The sequence below is a fragment of the Bubalus kerabau genome, chromosome 5 (genome assembly GCF_029407905.1).
Source record: "Bubalus kerabau isolate K-KA32 ecotype Philippines breed swamp buffalo chromosome 5, PCC_UOA_SB_1v2, whole genome shotgun sequence".
Lineage (NCBI taxonomy): Eukaryota > Metazoa > Chordata > Mammalia > Artiodactyla > Bovidae > Bubalus > Bubalus kerabau.
In genome coordinates this window covers 126,140,448-126,156,954 of record NC_073628.1, presented here as the reverse complement: position 1 = coordinate 126,156,954, position 16,507 = coordinate 126,140,448, and the positions used below count along the sequence as shown (strand labels likewise).

General features: G+C 49.0%; 1 protein-coding gene across 1 annotated transcript; it reads left to right on the top strand.

Annotated features, from left to right (window-relative positions):
- Positions 1-8,066: 8,066 nt before the first annotated feature.
- Positions 8,067-14,759, top strand: NENF (neudesin neurotrophic factor). The gene is made up of 4 exons (XM_055583667.1): positions 8,067-8,317; positions 12,257-12,317; positions 13,156-13,259; positions 14,209-14,759. Exons 1-4 carry the CDS (start codon positions 8,150-8,152, stop codon positions 14,383-14,385), a joined length of 510 nt encoding a protein of 169 aa, XP_055439642.1. The 5' UTR covers positions 8,067-8,149; the 3' UTR covers positions 14,386-14,759.
- Positions 14,760-16,507: the final 1,748 nt, after the last annotated feature.

Genomic DNA, 16,507 nt, shown 5'->3' with positions numbered 1-16,507 from the left:
ACTGAGTCATCAGTTGTAAAGTGCTTGGACTGCCACCAGGCACACTGTAAGGATACGGTGTAGTAGTGTCAGTGGTTACTGCAGGCTTTAAGGGGAACTATTGATCTTCCTATCCCAAACCCACTCCCCTCTCAGGCTTCCTCAGCGTCATAAACTCCATCTTCCCATTTGCTTTGGTGAAATCTGGAGTCATCCTTGCTTCTTTTCTTCCTCTTACACTCCACATCTAAATCAGCAAATCCTGCCAACTCTACTGTATTCAGAATCTGGCCCCTTTTCATCACCATCGTGGTACAAACCACCAGCATTTCCTGTAGGTTATTTTCAGTTGCATCCTAGCTGGTCCTCTCTATTTCCACCCTGGCTACAACCATGGCCAATTCCCAACACAGCAGTCAGGGACAGCCTGCTAGACAAAGGCAGATCATGTCACTCCTCTGCTTCGCCTCCTCCAAAGCCAGAGTCCTGACAGGGACCTATCAGGCACTATAGGATCTGTCCTGCAGTGCCTACCTTGTCTGTTTTTCCTCCCCTCACTCTGTCTCTCCTTACCTTAACATGCTGAGCATAAGAGACTTGCAGCGGCTGTTCCCTGTTCTGGGACTGCTCTAATCCTGGGAGTTCTATGACTCACTTCCTCACTGTCTTCAGGTCTTTCTCCCAATATCTCCTTACCTATATCAGTATCACCTCCTCTGAGCATCCTGTTAAAACAGCAAACCCCACGGCCAGCTCATCCCCCTACACGGCTTTAAATTTTGCCCTAGTATGTACCACCTTCTGAGTTTCTTATATTGGGTTTGAAAATTTGAATATTTCCTGCTATATCAGTAAACAAGAATGCAAGGATATCATAGTCATCAGCCATTCCAGCTCTCCCAAATGAGCCAGTGAGTCCTAAGGGAACTCAGGAAAGAGAAGAGTGTCTGCCATCTAGCAGCCATCACACTGCAGCCTCTTCCTACAGTAAACCTTGAGGAAAGAAAGCATAGGATGTGAAAATACCGAAACTGGCCCCAGATAGCTGAGGGCATATGAAAGGAATGATTTCAGTGAGCCCAGATCTTGCATCTTCCCATACACAGTAAAGAGCTATATTCCTTAATTGGGTTATCTGGCTTTCTTTAATTAACAATCATCTTTTGATGTTCACTACCTGCCCTTTGTTGCAAAACTTCCACATAACCTGGCTCATCCCCTCGCCTCCTCAAAGCAGCTATCCCAGGGTCACTTGAGATGCTATCTCCTGGGCTGGAAGTCCTAAAAAGTCCCACCGAATAAAACATAACTCTCAACTTTTAGGTTGTGAGTACTTTTAAGTCGACAGGATTTTTCTGTAGCAGATTCTGGAAAAAAAAAAAAAAAACGTACGAACTTTTTGGCCACTAATATTTTCAGCCTCCTTGTACTGTTTCAGCTCCTTGAAGATGAGGTGCTTATGTGTTTGGCTCATTTCTGTATCCCAGGGCCTCCGACAAGGATATGATTGGCAGTTGCTGGTACCCAGAGTAGTTGAATAAAGAAATGAACAAAGTAATTTCACATAGTGACCAGACCTCTAAATAAAGGAAAAGAGAATATGGGATAGCATAGCGAGTGCCAGGGCAGCTGTGGGAGGGGGTGCTGATCATGGGGAGTCCAGAAAGGCCTCAAGACGGTAGATTCCTGTGAGTTGAGACTTGAGTGACAAGAGGGTCATGATGACCTGTGCCCCAGGCCCATGAGGACTTGTACCCAAGTACAGAGGCCCAGGCTGGGACCCAAACAGAAGGTGATGTGGCTGGAGGAGGCTGATGGAGGGGCCCTTAGGAGACAGTCAGATGGCTGCAGGAAGGAAGCTGATTCTGACTCTGTGTTGGAAACTGTTCCTTTGACTTGCTTTTCATTGCTTTTGTTATTATAATTATACTTCCTGGCTTTCCTGGGGGACCCTGCCCCCCGGCCTGACTGTAAACTAAAGCGCCTCTGTTCAGCTCCTGGAGTGATGGTTTGTCCCTGCCCACCTGTGAATCGAAGAGATTAACACACCCCTTCCAAAGGCTGGCCATTCCCTTGGAGATGTTTTGCAAGACTGTAGACCCTTTCACTTTACTTCCCCACTGCCTCTCCCTCTTTGCTCTGTCTTTTGACTTTAGTTCCTCATTGCTTCTTTCTGTTAGGTAGTTAGAATAGAAAACAGGAGTCCAAAATGGCGGTGGCTAAAAGACAAGGAAGGGAAAAGCCTGCGAAAATAGAGCAAAGGAAGGTCAAAGGAAGGTCCGAGGACCTGAGTGAGGACTTCAGGTAGAACAGCACTCCGGGCTAAACCCAATTTGCATAGTTCAGGCCCAGGAGGAAGAAAATGACATATAAAAAGAGCCAGAGGGCTCTCTCCCTCCCCCTTCCCCACACCGCCCCCCACCCCCACCTGCCGAGGTCCAGCCCCGGCTGATCCAGGGTATTCGAAGGGGAGACGGAGTAGGCGACCTATTTATTTATTTATTTATTCAGAGATATAAAGAATAATAGAATGAGGATAGCTCAGTAGGAAATTTCAGTGGAGAAAAGAAGCTGAGTAGCTTGGTTTACGCGGGAGACCAATAAAACTTCAAGACAAGAAGTTTGCACCACTTACGTAGGCCGCAGGCGTGCTTCCGTTCTCCCGAAGAAGAGGAGACACTGAGGCCTCCCCAGTCGGATCTTAGAAGCCCAGGCATAATTAGTAAGCATGGTGGGTTCCGTGCTCCAGATGGAGACTCAGCTGGAAGTTAAAGGGAAGAATGACATGGGGAGACCAAGCGTTGGTGAGCAAGGCCCGTAGCTTTATTTTCAACAGGGGCTTTTATACCCTAAGTTACACATAGAGGATAATAGATTTGGGAGAATGGCATTGAAACATGTAAAATATCATGTATGAAATGAGTTGCCAGTCCAGGTTCGATGCACGATACTGGATGCTTGGGGCTGGTGCACTGGGACGACCCAGAGGGATGGAATGGGGAGGGAGGAGGGAGGAGGGTTCAGGATGGGGAACACATGTATACCTGTGGCGGATTCATTTTGATATTTGGCAAATCTAATACAGTTATGTAAAGTTTAAAAATAAAATAAAATTAAAAAAAAAAAAATAGGGGATGCAAAGTCAGCAGTCTTTGATGCTTATCAAAAACCAGGGTTTCTTTCCTGCAAAGTTATCGTATACAAATGGTTTAGGTGATTTACATCATCTTCTGGACAGAAGGCCTATTAACATTTTATGACTCTTGACAAGGACTTATCAACAAAGACTTATTTTCTCTAAGAGTAATTATTTTAAGGTTTGGCGCCATCTTTCGAAGATAAAATTGCATTCCTATAGGGCGGATGTGTAATGGGTTTACAAAGGAAAGAATTTATTACCTTAAGGGTCTAAAGTTACTAACACCAAGGCCACTACTTATTTTTTCTACATAGCAACTATATTAATTAATACACATTCAAGGATACAATTCAGGGGATGTGGAAACTTGGCAACAAACATTGGCTCATCAATGAAATCTTTTACTAGTTTTATTCTGACAGTTTCTAACTCTCTGAGAGGCTCTAAGTTATTTGAATATCTTAAGCTTCCTGTGCCTCTTGAGGCTGGGAGACTGTAAACAATCGTATGCATAGCTGTAGGTGTCCGGGTAAACTTGTCAGGCGAGTTAGAGAGCCATCTGAGGGGTTTGGATTTAAACACTCCTAATTGCCCAGGAACTTTATTAATTGGAGCTGTAAGTTAACTCTTTGACAGAGAGAGCGAGATGGTGGTGGGGACAGCCCCCAGTAAAGTCAGAGGTGAGAGCACAAGGCAATAAAGTAGGCAGACTCTGGTTTTTTGGGGGTAGATGCTCGAGAATATCCGGGGGCACTCCCGAGGCTCGATCCCGCCTTTGCGTATGCCGAGCCTCCTTCCTCATGACCTTTGTCACGAGTGGAATGTCTCTCGCCGGCTCCCGGCACCCACCCCACTTGCCTGCGCTCCTTCTCTCTCCCTCTCTTACTCTCTCTCTCCTGCGCACTGGGGCATTCTCTTCGCGTCTTTGGATCGACATGCCCTCAGGCCTCAAAGATGGATTTTCCTGCTATTATCTAAATAAAATAGAGCTGTAACACGGAACTGTAACACTGATTTGTCTAAGAGCCATAACACGGTCCGTTCGAGACCTGAGAGCTATAACATGGACTGTCCAAGACCTGAGAGCTGTGACATGCCGAGGGGGCTTTAATGTCCGTCACTCCAAATCTTTGTTGTGATAAGACAGAACGGAGCAGCATACACTAGCCTGACATTTCTCTCTGATCTACAAAAGAACCTGGCATCCAGACCCCAATAAGATGGTTATCTGGAGGTGCTAGCCTGCCATCTTCTCGGTCTGCTGGCTCCCCGATTAAAGTCTCTTCCGTGCCTCAACCTCTGGTCTCTCAGATTCACTGGCCTGTCGTGCGGCGAGCCAAGAGAGCTTGGACTTGGTAACAAGATGAGCAGGTAGAAGCCAGGTCGGTGGAGGCTGGGTTGGGCTGATCCTGGGCTTGTTTGCTCTCAGATCCCATTCTTGCCTCTCCTGCTCTGGGTTACAGGGACTAGTCCTGAAGGCTGGGTTTCCACTGGGCTCAGCCAAGAGGAAGCTCTGCTGGAAGCCTGGAGCAGAACTGGGCAAACGGGAAGCCAGGGTTTTTCTTTCCCTTGCGCTCTGCCCCAGCAGCTTCCCTTCCACAGCTCTAGGCCCGATGCAAACGTTGTGTGTGTGTGTGTGTGTGTGTGTGTGTGTGTGGTTTTAGCTTCAGTCAGGTGACCCAGGCTCCTAAGCTCTAAAACACTCCCGGATGTTACCAATCTTCCTGTTTTGCTAATCTCTGGGCTCCCTCAGGGTTGCTTCTTAGCCTCTTCCATCACCTATATAACCAACTCCCTACAGTACAGCCGTAGAGTAGTTTCTGTTTTCCTTGAAGGTAACTGGCTGATTCATTTGGGAAAACAAATCTGGGTTCAAGTAGAAATCTCTTCAATCTGGAAAGAGCAATCAGGAGGATGCCTGGAGAAATCCAAGGGCAAGTGAACATGCTATTCCATTATAGACTCACACTCAGCGTCTCTGGGACAGGGAAGCTATATCTTATCAGTAGAAATTATAGGGAGTTTCCTTGGGCCCAAAGCAGTTCCTAACAATACAATTGTAGGGAGAGAAAAGGGCTCAAGCAGAGATGCTGCACCCTGTATGCCAAGGAACAGGATGCATCAGGAAAGGGGTGATATTCTAGGCTTAGCAGGGCCTCTTCTAACCCGGAGACCTGGTGACACGGTGTAACATGGATATTGCACAGCTTACACAGCTTTTCACATCTGTATCACTTTTAGTTTCAGCACAGTCCTATCTAGGAGGTAGGCTGGTATGTTACTGATGTGGAAATTAAGATTCAGATGGTTTGTGGACAGGTCCTGTTTAGGTTGCTCTGTAATCAAAGCCCACTCTTGAAGAAGTACAGGGCTGAGAACTTGGTACACTCACGGAAGGGAAGTATAGGCTGGTGGTCAGGGGCAGACTCGGGGACATAGGGCCCGTGCTTGAATCTTGGCTCTTCCACCTACTGTGTGACACTGAGCAAGGCACTTAAGGTCTGTGCAGTTCAGTTTCATCATTTGCAAATGGGTGATAATAACAGCTCTTACTACGTGGAATGGGATTCCCTCGTAGCTCAGTCGGTAAAGAATCTGCCTGCAATGCAGGAAACCCTGGTTTGATTCCTGGATCTGGAAGATGCCCTGGAGAAGAAAATGGCAACCCACTCTAGTATTCTTGCCTGAGAAATCCCATGGACAGAGGAGCCTCACAGAGTTACTGCTGCTGCTGCTGCTGCTAAGTCACTTCAGTCATGTCCGACTCTGTGTGACTCCATAGACGGCAGCCCACCAGGCTCCCCCGTCCCTGGGATTCTCCAGGCAAGAACACTGGAGTGGGTTGCCATTTCCTTCTCCAATGCATGAAAGTGAAAAGTGAAAGTGAAGTCGCTTAGTCGTGTCCGACCCTCAGCGGTCCCATGGACTGCAGCCTTCCAGGCTCCTCCATCCATGGGATTTTCCAGGCAAGAGTATTGGAGTGGGGTGCCATGAGCTAATACACGTAAAAGTGCTTAGTACACAGCAAGCCCATCTTTGGTGGCTGGTTCTCTCAACCACAAAATGTTGGCGAGCCTCAAGAACTCAGTCCTCAGTCCTGCCTCCTTTCAATCTACATGCCCTTCCTGATGATCTCATCCATTTGGTGGCTTTAAATACAAACTAAATGTCAAGGGTTCCAAATTTTCTCTAGCCTGAGCTCTCCCTCCAATTCCAGACTCATACAGCCAACTGTCTATTTGATACTTCCACCTGGTTGTCTAAGTGTTCTCAGAGTGAACAAGCCTAATCTTGATCTTCACCCAAACCTGCTCCTCCTACTGTCTCTCCTTATCTCAGTAAGTGGAGACTCCATCCTTCAGCTGCCCAGGCCAAAAACCCTTGGGGTCATCCTTGGCTCCTCTCTGTCTCTCAGACCCCATGTCTCATCTGTCAGCAAATCCTGTGAGCCACACATGCAAAACAAATCCATGATCCACCCACTTCTCATCACCTCCCTTGCTATGGACTGGGGCCAAAGCACCATCATCTCTCGCCTGGATTATAACAGTAGCTCCCACTTCTGTCTCTTCTCCACACAGGAGCTGAAGTCATTCCATGAACATTTTAACTCATTCCTCTGTTGCATTCACTCAGCCTAAAAGCCAAAGTCATTAAAAAAAAAAAAAAAAAAAAAGCTGTGAGGCCTCACAAGATCTGCCCCTTGCCTCCAGCCCCCTGTACCTCCTTACCCCCCAACCTCACTCCCTACCGTTCTTCCCTCCTTGCTGTACCTCCAACAAGCAGGACACTCTCCTTGCTCAGCATTTCTGCAGTTTTCCCTTTGCAAGGATTGCTCCCCGCACCCCCAAGCTACCTCCCTCATTTCCCATAGTGCGTATGTGTGTTCCTCACTCAGTTGTGTCTGACTCTTTGCAACCCCATGGACTGTAGCCTGCCAGGCTCCTCTGTCCATGGAATTCTCCAGGTAAGAATACTGGAGTGGGTTGCCATTTCCTTGCCAGGGGATTTTCCCCACCCAGGGAGCAAACCCGGGTCTCCTGCACTGCAGGCGGATTCTTGGCTCAGAGGTTAAAGCGTCTGCCTGCAATGCGGGAGACCAGGGTTGGATCCCTGGGTAGGGAAGATTCCTCTGGAGAAGGAAATGGCAACCCAGTCCAGTATTCTTGCCTGGAGAATCCCATGGACGGAGGAGCCTGGTGGGCTACAGTCCACGGAGTCGGAACCAGTCCTACACGACTGAGCGACTTCACTTTCACTTTCTTTACCATCTGAGCATATTTCCTCTAGACGTTTATACAAATACTGTCTTCCTTGGGGCTTTCCCCCGACAGCCTATTTAAAATTCCAGTTCCCAATGCTCCCTGTTCAGTTGCCTATTTTTTCCCCTCTCTAGCATTCATCACCACCTAACTGTACTCCTTTTGTCTATTTCACCCATAGAAGGTAGACTCCGTTGGGCGTGGATCTGCCTTCTTCAGCTATGTGTCTTCAGTGGCCTGGTATGTGGAAACCCCAAAAAGCATTTGCTGAATAAATTAATGAAGACATCCTAGCACAAATGTTAGCAATTATTATTTCAGGGTATGTCTTTGATGTGCCCCACCTTTGCAAAAATACTTTGGAGACCCGAAATTTAAACACAACTGGGAAGAAAAAAAAATCAGCCCCAAGTAAAAATGAATTAAGAAAGTTGGGGTCCTAGGTTATAAATACATCTTCCTAGGTGTTGGAATGCTGGGCTGAGTCAACTCTGTAATCGTTAAGATTACAAGGGACTGTTGTGACACGTGCCACTCTTTGGCGAAATTTTCAGTCTGTAGTTTGTAGACCCCAGCAACCCAGCTCCAAGTTTCCGGTCTCCGGTTCGGGGTGGGCGAGCGCCGGACGCCGCGCGCGGGAGGCACGGAGTCCGGCTCTCGGCTCCCGGCGCTGGGCCGCCGCGCGCGGGGCGGGGCTCCGGGGCCGCGGGGCGGGCGCGCTAGGGCTCCGCCGCCCAGGCCGCCCCTGGCCCGGCTCGGCGCGCTCACCATGGCGGGCCCCGCGCCCGGGCGGCGGCTGGTCGCGCTGGCCCTGATCGTGGCGCTGGCCGCGGGGCTCCCCACAGCCGGGGCCGGGCAGGCGCCGCGTCCCGCCGAGCGGGGTCCCCCGGTGAGGCTCTTTACGGAGGAGGAGCTGGCCCGCTACGGCGGGGAGGAGGTGAGCGCGGGCCCGGGGACTGAGCCGAGTCCGGCCAAGCGGAGATGGGGGCGGAGACCCCCGGGAGGCCGCGGCGCGCGGGAGAGATCTCGGGGTGCGGGGGAGCAGGCACAGGCCTCGGGGGGCGCCCCCTCCCGGAGTCCCGGCCCCGAGCGGGGCGCGAGGCCTGCCCGGCCCCTCTGTCCAGGCCTGATCGCCGCCTGGGGGCACGGGGAGGTCCCCAGCCGGGGGGGCGCCAGGCTCCCCGCTTCCCGGGCCGAAACACCCACCCCGAGCCTCTCCCTCTCTCTTCCCTGGAGCTGTTTCCTTGAGACGCGTTTTGACTCGCAGTCAGTACAGGAAACGGAGAAACTTTTTTGTTTTCAGTGTGAGCATCAGTTGGGGACAGACACTTCTGCCTCCTCCGGGGAAGGGAGAGAGGGCAGCAAGGCCTATTCCCTGGGCTAGGCGGGCGTGGGGGCAGGCCCAGGGGTGTTCCAGTCTCTCCCTGCTCTTCTGTCTTCTGGCCTCCGTATCCCCGGACTCCTCAAACTGGTTTTTAGTACCTGTGCTCTTGCGGCTAGACCAGAGCTGGGGGAGCCGGCAGAGGGGGAGATCGGAGGTTAGAAACAGAGATATCCCACCCTCCTCAGCCGGTCAGCACTCCAGGATACCGCTCACAGTCACCAGACCATTCTGGTTGGTGGGGCCCAGTGTGATGGTTGTGGAGCTTGGGAACAGAGTCCAGCTCTGCCAAATTCTCTGAGTCCTTCTCATGAATCTCCAAATCTAGGGGTAATCCTAGGGACCCCCCAGCACAGAACCCAAGGGAAGAAAGAGTTCTAAGTGGCGATCATATCCAGCAGTCATGCCTAGGCTGCAAGATAAAGACCCTTAGTTTTTTATGCAGGTATTATTGATGGGTGCTCAGCTGCTGGAAGGAGAGAGGGAAACTTGAGATGGAAGCAGATTAAGGGAAAAATTGTTTCCGGGTATGGAGCCCAGAGGATGTCTGTAGTAAGAGGGGAAAGAGCAGTTCAGTGCAGCTGGTTTTAACTGCCTTGTGCTGAGGTTTGCCCTGGGTGGTTCTGGTTTATGCCTCTTGTCCCGGGATAATTATTAATAGCATCCCCTTTCACTGTCAGAAGTGTTAACTGTTTGTATAATGCTCATTAGAGCATTAGGCGTTTGAATCATATCTGGGTTTGAGTCCCTTTGAGCAAATAGCGAAAATCTCATTTTTTTTTTTAAATCTGTGATACTTGTTATTAGTCAGGGTTCCACCAGAAACAGAACCAGTTAAAAAATTATATATATATATGTATGTGTGTGTATATATATATTGTGTGTGTGTGTGTGTATATATATATATATATATATATATATATATATATACTGGCTGCAGCACGTGGCATGCACGATCTTAGTTCCCCAACCAGGGAGCAAATCCATGCCCCCTGCAGTGGAAGCTTGGATTCTTAACCACTGGACCACCAGGGAAATCCCTATATATATATATATATATATATAATTTTTTTTTTTAATTGCAAGAATTGGTTTATGTGATTGTGCAGGCTGGCTAGGTAAGTCTGAATTGAGTAGGTCAGGCTGTCAGAAAGGGCTGGCGAGAAACCTCTGGGCAGGAACAGATTCTTCAGTCCACTGGTGGTATATTTCTTCCTCCTCAGGGAAACCTCAAAGGCTCTTAAGGACTTTCAACTGATAGTATCAGGCTCACCTCGATTATCCAGGATAATCTGTACACAAAGCCAACAGTTGTAGATATTAATCGCATCTACATTAATACCTCTGTACAATACCTAGATAAGTGCTGAATAAGGATACTGTCACCAATCCAAATTGACACATAAAACTGGCCATCATACTGGCTATAATAAGAGTTTCTACTCTGTGTGGGGGTTTTGTGAGAATTAAATGAGATGGTGGTGTGCAAACTGCTTAGCTGAAGCCTGGAGTAGTCTTCGCACAGTAAACCTTAGACAATCTTAGCTGGTATTAATACTATTTTTATTAGTTTATTGTTAAAGATACAAACAAGAGGCAGTGTAACAGACCCGTAATCCTCTTACGCAGTTCAGAAATCGAAGAAAAGAAGCTTTGAAAAGCAGAAGGTTTTTTTTTAATATCATTTGACCGCAAAACCCTGCCTGATCTGAACGCCTTTGGTAATGGAACCTTGTTGGAGCTACGCAAGTCTGTTTATAGACTTTATTTATCCTACCTACGGTGCGGGAGACCTGGGTTCAATCCCTGGGTCAGCAAGATCCTCTGGAGAAGGAAATGGCAACCCACTCCAGTACTCTTGCCTGGAAAATCCCATGGACGGAGGAGCGTAGTAGGCTACAGTCCATGGGGTCACAAAGAGTCGGATACGACTGAGCGACTTCACTTCACTTCACCTAGTATGACTATTCACCTTTATGCTTTACTGTGAAATACTGATATCCCTGATGACGGGGTGCTTCCTCAGACCCCCTTAGGTGTTCTGGTATGTGCCTCATGACACCTTTCTAAATCTGACAAGTTCTGAATTGCAAAACACATCTGACCCCCAAGAGTTTCTGCTGTGGGATTGTGGACCTTGTAAACAAGTCACTCTGAAACACCTAACGATGAGGTCTCATTTGTATGATAATCATTTTGGATGTGCGCCAGGGCAGACCTGCCTGTCCCAGACTCTGCAGTGCACTTTGTGCTGAGAGCTCGGACCCCCAGCAGGGAGCTGCACAGAATCTTCAGTGGACGCTTCAGATTGGAGATCACAAAAGACAGGGGTCCCGGCTGCTGGGGTCTTTCACAGAACCTACTGTGTTCTGGGGGCTTCCCAAGTGGCGCTAGTGATAAAGAACTGGCCTGCCAACGCAGGAAACACAAGAGATGCGGGTTCGATCCCTGGGTCCGAAAGATCCCCTGGAGGAGGGCATACAACCCACTCCAGTATTCTTGCCTGCAGAATCCTCATGGACAGAGGAGCCTGGCGGGCTACAGTTCAAAGGGACACAGAGTCGGACACGACTGAAAAGACTTAGCATGTTCCATTTTTCTAGATTCCACATATATGTGTTAATATACAATATCTGTTTTTAACTTAAAATTCCTCCAGAGTCCTTACCTGTCACTTAGGAACTACATTTTATTTTCTATCCTTCCTTTCGAATACCCACAAATATAGCAAAAAGTAAAATATAAAACCCATGGTTACAGCTGCAAGGAAACGGCATTGCTTGTATATTTCAGCACCATAGATGGCTTTTTGAAGGACAAACTGGTAAAATATAAAAAGTGATTATGTTGTTCATCTACTTGGGCCCCAGAATTTGATATATTGAAATAGGCCTCCAGGAAATAGCTCAACACATTAGAAAGTCACTTGAAAGGTATTCGTAATGCTGCCATTGTGGTTCTAAGGAATTGGAAACCATCCAGATAAGCCAGAATAGGAGACTAGGAAACAAACAGGTCCAGCATAACTAAAATACGGCAGAGCTGTTTAAGTGAGAGCTGTTGTAGTTATTTCAACACATGACAAGGTTTGTATGAAGTAATATTACCTATAAGAAGCAAAACATATCATAGATCATTGGCACTGATTACAGCCACGTGTGGTGAAAATGAAAGGAAATTTAAACCGATTTAAGTAACTTCAATATTCTTTTGAATTTTTATCTGAATTGAGCTGCTTTAGCTCCTGATTTTTCTTTAAAAGAAAGGTACTGCCACAGACTTGTCATGAAGCTTCGTAACTTTTCCCAGGTTTTGTGAGCAGGCATGATTCTGCAGGTAGGGTCATATGCTGGCTGAGGACTGACTGACAGCGGCTGCTTTGTAACTTCACCCACCGCCCCCTGCACTGCCCTTGATGGGAAGAGATTTTACTAACTTGAGCCAAAAGAGCAGGGCTCTCTGCTTCCTCCTCACACCTTCCCTCTTGCTTTCTAGGAAGATCAGCCCATCTACATGGCAGTCAAGGGGGTGGTGTTCGATGTCACTTCTGGAAAGGGTAAGTGGCTTGCTTTCATGTACCCTTACCTCTGGGGGGTGTGGTGGCCAAAGTGGGCGCTCTAGGAGTGAGGGAGCAGAGGGAACACAGGCAAGTCCTTTCCCTCCAGAGTGAGTTCATAATTTTTTTTTTTTTTTTCTTTTTGGCTGTGCTGTGTGGCCTGCAAAATCTCAAATCCCCGACCAGGGATCAAACCCTGGCTAGACTGCCCGGGAAGTCCCTGAGCTCATTGTCTTTGTCGGTGCTGTTCTTCAGCAGTGTTTTTCTAATAATATCATGCTCCTGCTCAAAAGTCTTCTATGGCTCTCTGTTGCCTGTAGAGTCAGAGTCAAAATGGATGATTTGCCTTAGTAAAAAACCCTTTACTTAGCAAAGGGTTGAGATCATAGAACACTGTAGAACTTTTTAATGCCCTTTTGTGTTTTCTGTAATGGAAACTGTAGCTGATATCATGGAAGCTATCTTGTAATGGTTGATTGTTTATTTGATACCAAACCAAAGATGTATGGAAATAGACTTGGCTTCCATGAGCATTTAGCAGACAGGACATTCCTCTTATTTACATTTTAGATATTTTTAAGATATTGTTTTCATCTTATATTTTTTAAAAAAGTCACCTGTCGGCCCAGCATGTATAACTTATTCCATATTCTGAACTGTGGGACTCAAGCAGATGGCTGGGGTGGCTTGTTGGACTTCCCCTCCTCACTGCCGACCTTCCCCTCAGGCCGGAGTCTCTCCAACTCGGGAGGGGGAGGTTCTCGGAAGCCCCCCCACACCCCCTCCTAGCTGCTCTGTGCACACCCGCTCATATCCTCTTCCGTCCTCCCCACTGCAGAGTTTTATGGACGAGGAGCCCCCTACAACGCCTTGACCGGGAAGGACTCCACCAGAGGGGTGGCCAAGATGTCCCTGGACCCTGCAGACCTCACCCATGACACTGTGAGCCAGATTTTGAGCCTCTGTCAGAGTGCCCCACCTCTTTGGCCATGGCCTTCCCCCTGACACACACACACCCCTGGGCAATAGCAAAGCTTCCTAACTAGTCTGTTTACATTCCAGTCCATTCCGTGTGATAGCTGGTTGTTTTCTTAAAGTAGAGATCTCACTGTTAACACTCCTGCTCAAAAATCCTCCATGGCTCCCCACTGCCTGCAGAGTCAAGGCCAGACTCTTGGGCACTTGCGATCAAGCTCAGTGATCCTCACAGTCTGGCTCCCGCTTACCTTGGCAGTGCCATCCCCCTTACAGTCTGCCCCCGCCACCCCAAGCCCCTGGGTTCTTCGCTCTTCGTTTCTGAGACCCACTTCCCAAGCCACTCCTGGTTGCTCAGGGGATGAAGCAGAGGCTCCCCCATGCTCATATTTCTGTGAAGGAGACAAAAGCCTTAACAAAGACCATTTCAGGGTCATCTCAATCATCCTGACAGAAAGGCTGGCATTCACTCCAGTGTCACTCAGATGAGTCAAACTCTTGAGTGACAACATTACAGAAACAAATTAAGAAATTGTGGAGTGGGGAGGGTGTGCAGATCTGTAATGGGGGGAGGGTAGAGAGCAGTGGGAGTCATTCCGGGGAGGAGGTGGCTGCAGACCGCACAGGGAGCCCCCCGCACCGCATGGGAGCTCTCTGGACCCTTTCATTCCCACATCAATCAAACCCCCCACCCTGATGTGGCCCCTGCTTCCCCCATCTCCTCCCCCCCAACACTCCTGAGCACACAGGTTGGCCTCTTAAAAAGTCAGCTGTCCGCGATTTGATTTTCGAGAGATTTTTTTTCTCTTGCCTGAAGGATATGGGGAGAATAAAGCAGGGAGGAAGTGTGAGAGGCCAGGGCCAAATCCAATTCATTCATTCCCAACCCTGGGTTTCTCGGGCTTTTCTCCCCAAGACGGGCCTCACAGCTGAGGAGCTGGAATCCCTGGACGACGTCTTCACCAGAGTGTACAAAGCCAAATACCCAATCGTCGGCTACACGGCCCGAAGAATCCTCAATGAGGACGGCAGCCCCAACCTGGACTTCAAGCCTGAAGACCAGCCCCACTTCGACATAAAGGACGAGTTCTGATCGTCAGGAGCTTGGCCCTGGGAAGGCAAGGTGGGGAGACCCTCCAACGCAAGATCTCCTGCAAAACAGGCGTTCAGAGCCTCTGGTCACCACCGGCTCTGAACAGAGCACGCAACTCACCTGGAACGCTGAATGGCTCTCGTCACCCTCGGTCAAGTGTTCTGTTCACCTGGGTGTCCTGCCTGCATACCAGCGGGGAGGTCATGGTGGCCGAGGGGGGACGCCTCCTAGGTGTCAGCGGGGGCTTCTTGGGCAGTGGAATTACAAGTGCCCTTTATATCTTCTTTATATTGTTCTATACTTGTCAGATTTTCTACTGTGGCCGTGTGTACTTTAAGCACCAAAATAAACTTCCTGTTTTTGCGAAAGGAGAATTCTTCCCTGCAGGGCATTTCTTGGAGCCTCATTAGCACCACTTGTCTCTGCTGGCTTGCTTTCGGTCTGCCTGGCAAGCGAGGGGGCCAGGCGGCAGAGGCATCCATGAGATGTGGCAGAAAGGGGGTGCATTGGGTGGAGAAGGGGAAGCTGAAACTGTTAGTTGCTCACTGGTGTCCAACTCTTTGCGACCCCACGGACTTGTCCCGCCAAGTTCCTCTGTCCATGGGATATTCCAGGCAAGAACACTGGAGTGGATTGCCGTGCCCTTCTCCAGGGGATCTTCCCGACCCAGGGACTGAACCCAGGTCTCCCACATTGCAGGCGTATGCTTTATCATCTGAGCCACCAGGGAACAAGCCACAAGGGAGAAGGGGAAAGGGAGCTATTAAAGGGCCTGGCTCCTCGCCACAACCAGGAGAGCAATGATGTGAACTGGCTTTAGCCCCACCTGCAGCTGGAAAGTGGTAAGGAGGGCGGGGGTTCCATGTGCACAGGGCCTGGCCTGGAGGTGATTCCAACGATGGTGAAGAACATGCAACACACTGAACTCAGCTCAGATTTCATAAGGAAAGACTCTTTTGAGGGCAGGATTTTTCCTTTAAGGGACTTTTGGCAGTGTCTGGAGCTGCCAGTTGAAATGTTTGGTTGTTACAACTGTAGGATGCTATTGGTAGCTAGTGTGTGGGGATGTTTTTAAACATCCTCAATGCACAGGACAGTGCCCAGAACAAAGCATTGTCTGGTCCAAAATGCCAGTTGTGCCCAGGTTGAGCAATTCTGCGTTACACTCATCCTGGAAATTTTATAGCAGAGACGAATTTCTTTGACACAAAACTTTGTCTTTTATTAAAACAAATAGCACTTACACCTCAAGAGAGAATATTATACTAAGCAGAAGACTCTCCGAGGGTGACTGTTGAAGATGCTGATTCCTGTATCCTGCCCCCAAGGCTTAGCATTTAGTATTTCTGGGATGCCGCCTGGGAACGGCATTTGTAATGAGCTCCCTTAGAGACTGTGATACACTTGGGCCCAGATGGACTTTCAGGAGCACTACCTCACCAGTCACCTCGGGGAGGACTCATCCCCATCCTTACTAAGGTCCAGGTTTGACCTTTGCTTTACTCTTTGGTGTGTCCAGACTAATGGTGGACTCCTGGGTCCCAGCCAAGAAGCTGGGAGCTTACTGGCCATCCAAGAGGAGTGGGTCTAGACCTTATCAGGCAGGACTCTGTGGCCTGGAATTCAAGAAGTTGTTCATGTTGCCAAGGCGGTATCTACTGGAACATTTTGCCCTGAAACAGATGATGTGTGAATGAATAATAATGGTTACAAGTCCTTGGGGACCCCCGAGAGATGACTTTGCTTTACGTGCCACCAACTGCCAACATCACCAAGCAATGGAAGGGTTAGGATTCTGTTCCTTAGAGCCCCATCTGGGCAGGGTGAGCGAGGTCTCCAAGCCCAGTCCCTGGGAACTTTTCAGGACTCCTGTTTCCCCCACTTCTCTCTTCTCCCCTCGCCTCCATCACAGCACAGTTTCCCATCAGGGTCTTAGGATCCCCACTGCTGGGGCAGTTCTGCCTCTTGCCCTGCTCTGCACTTCAAAGACCGCCTCCCACACCCCAGCAAGGGTCTTCTCTGAATAAGACTGTCTCTCATCACCAGATTCCAAGTAAGCCTCTGTCAGGGCTGAGCACACAGAAATCTGGGCACCTCAGACAGGCTTTGCTGGAGGTGGGGG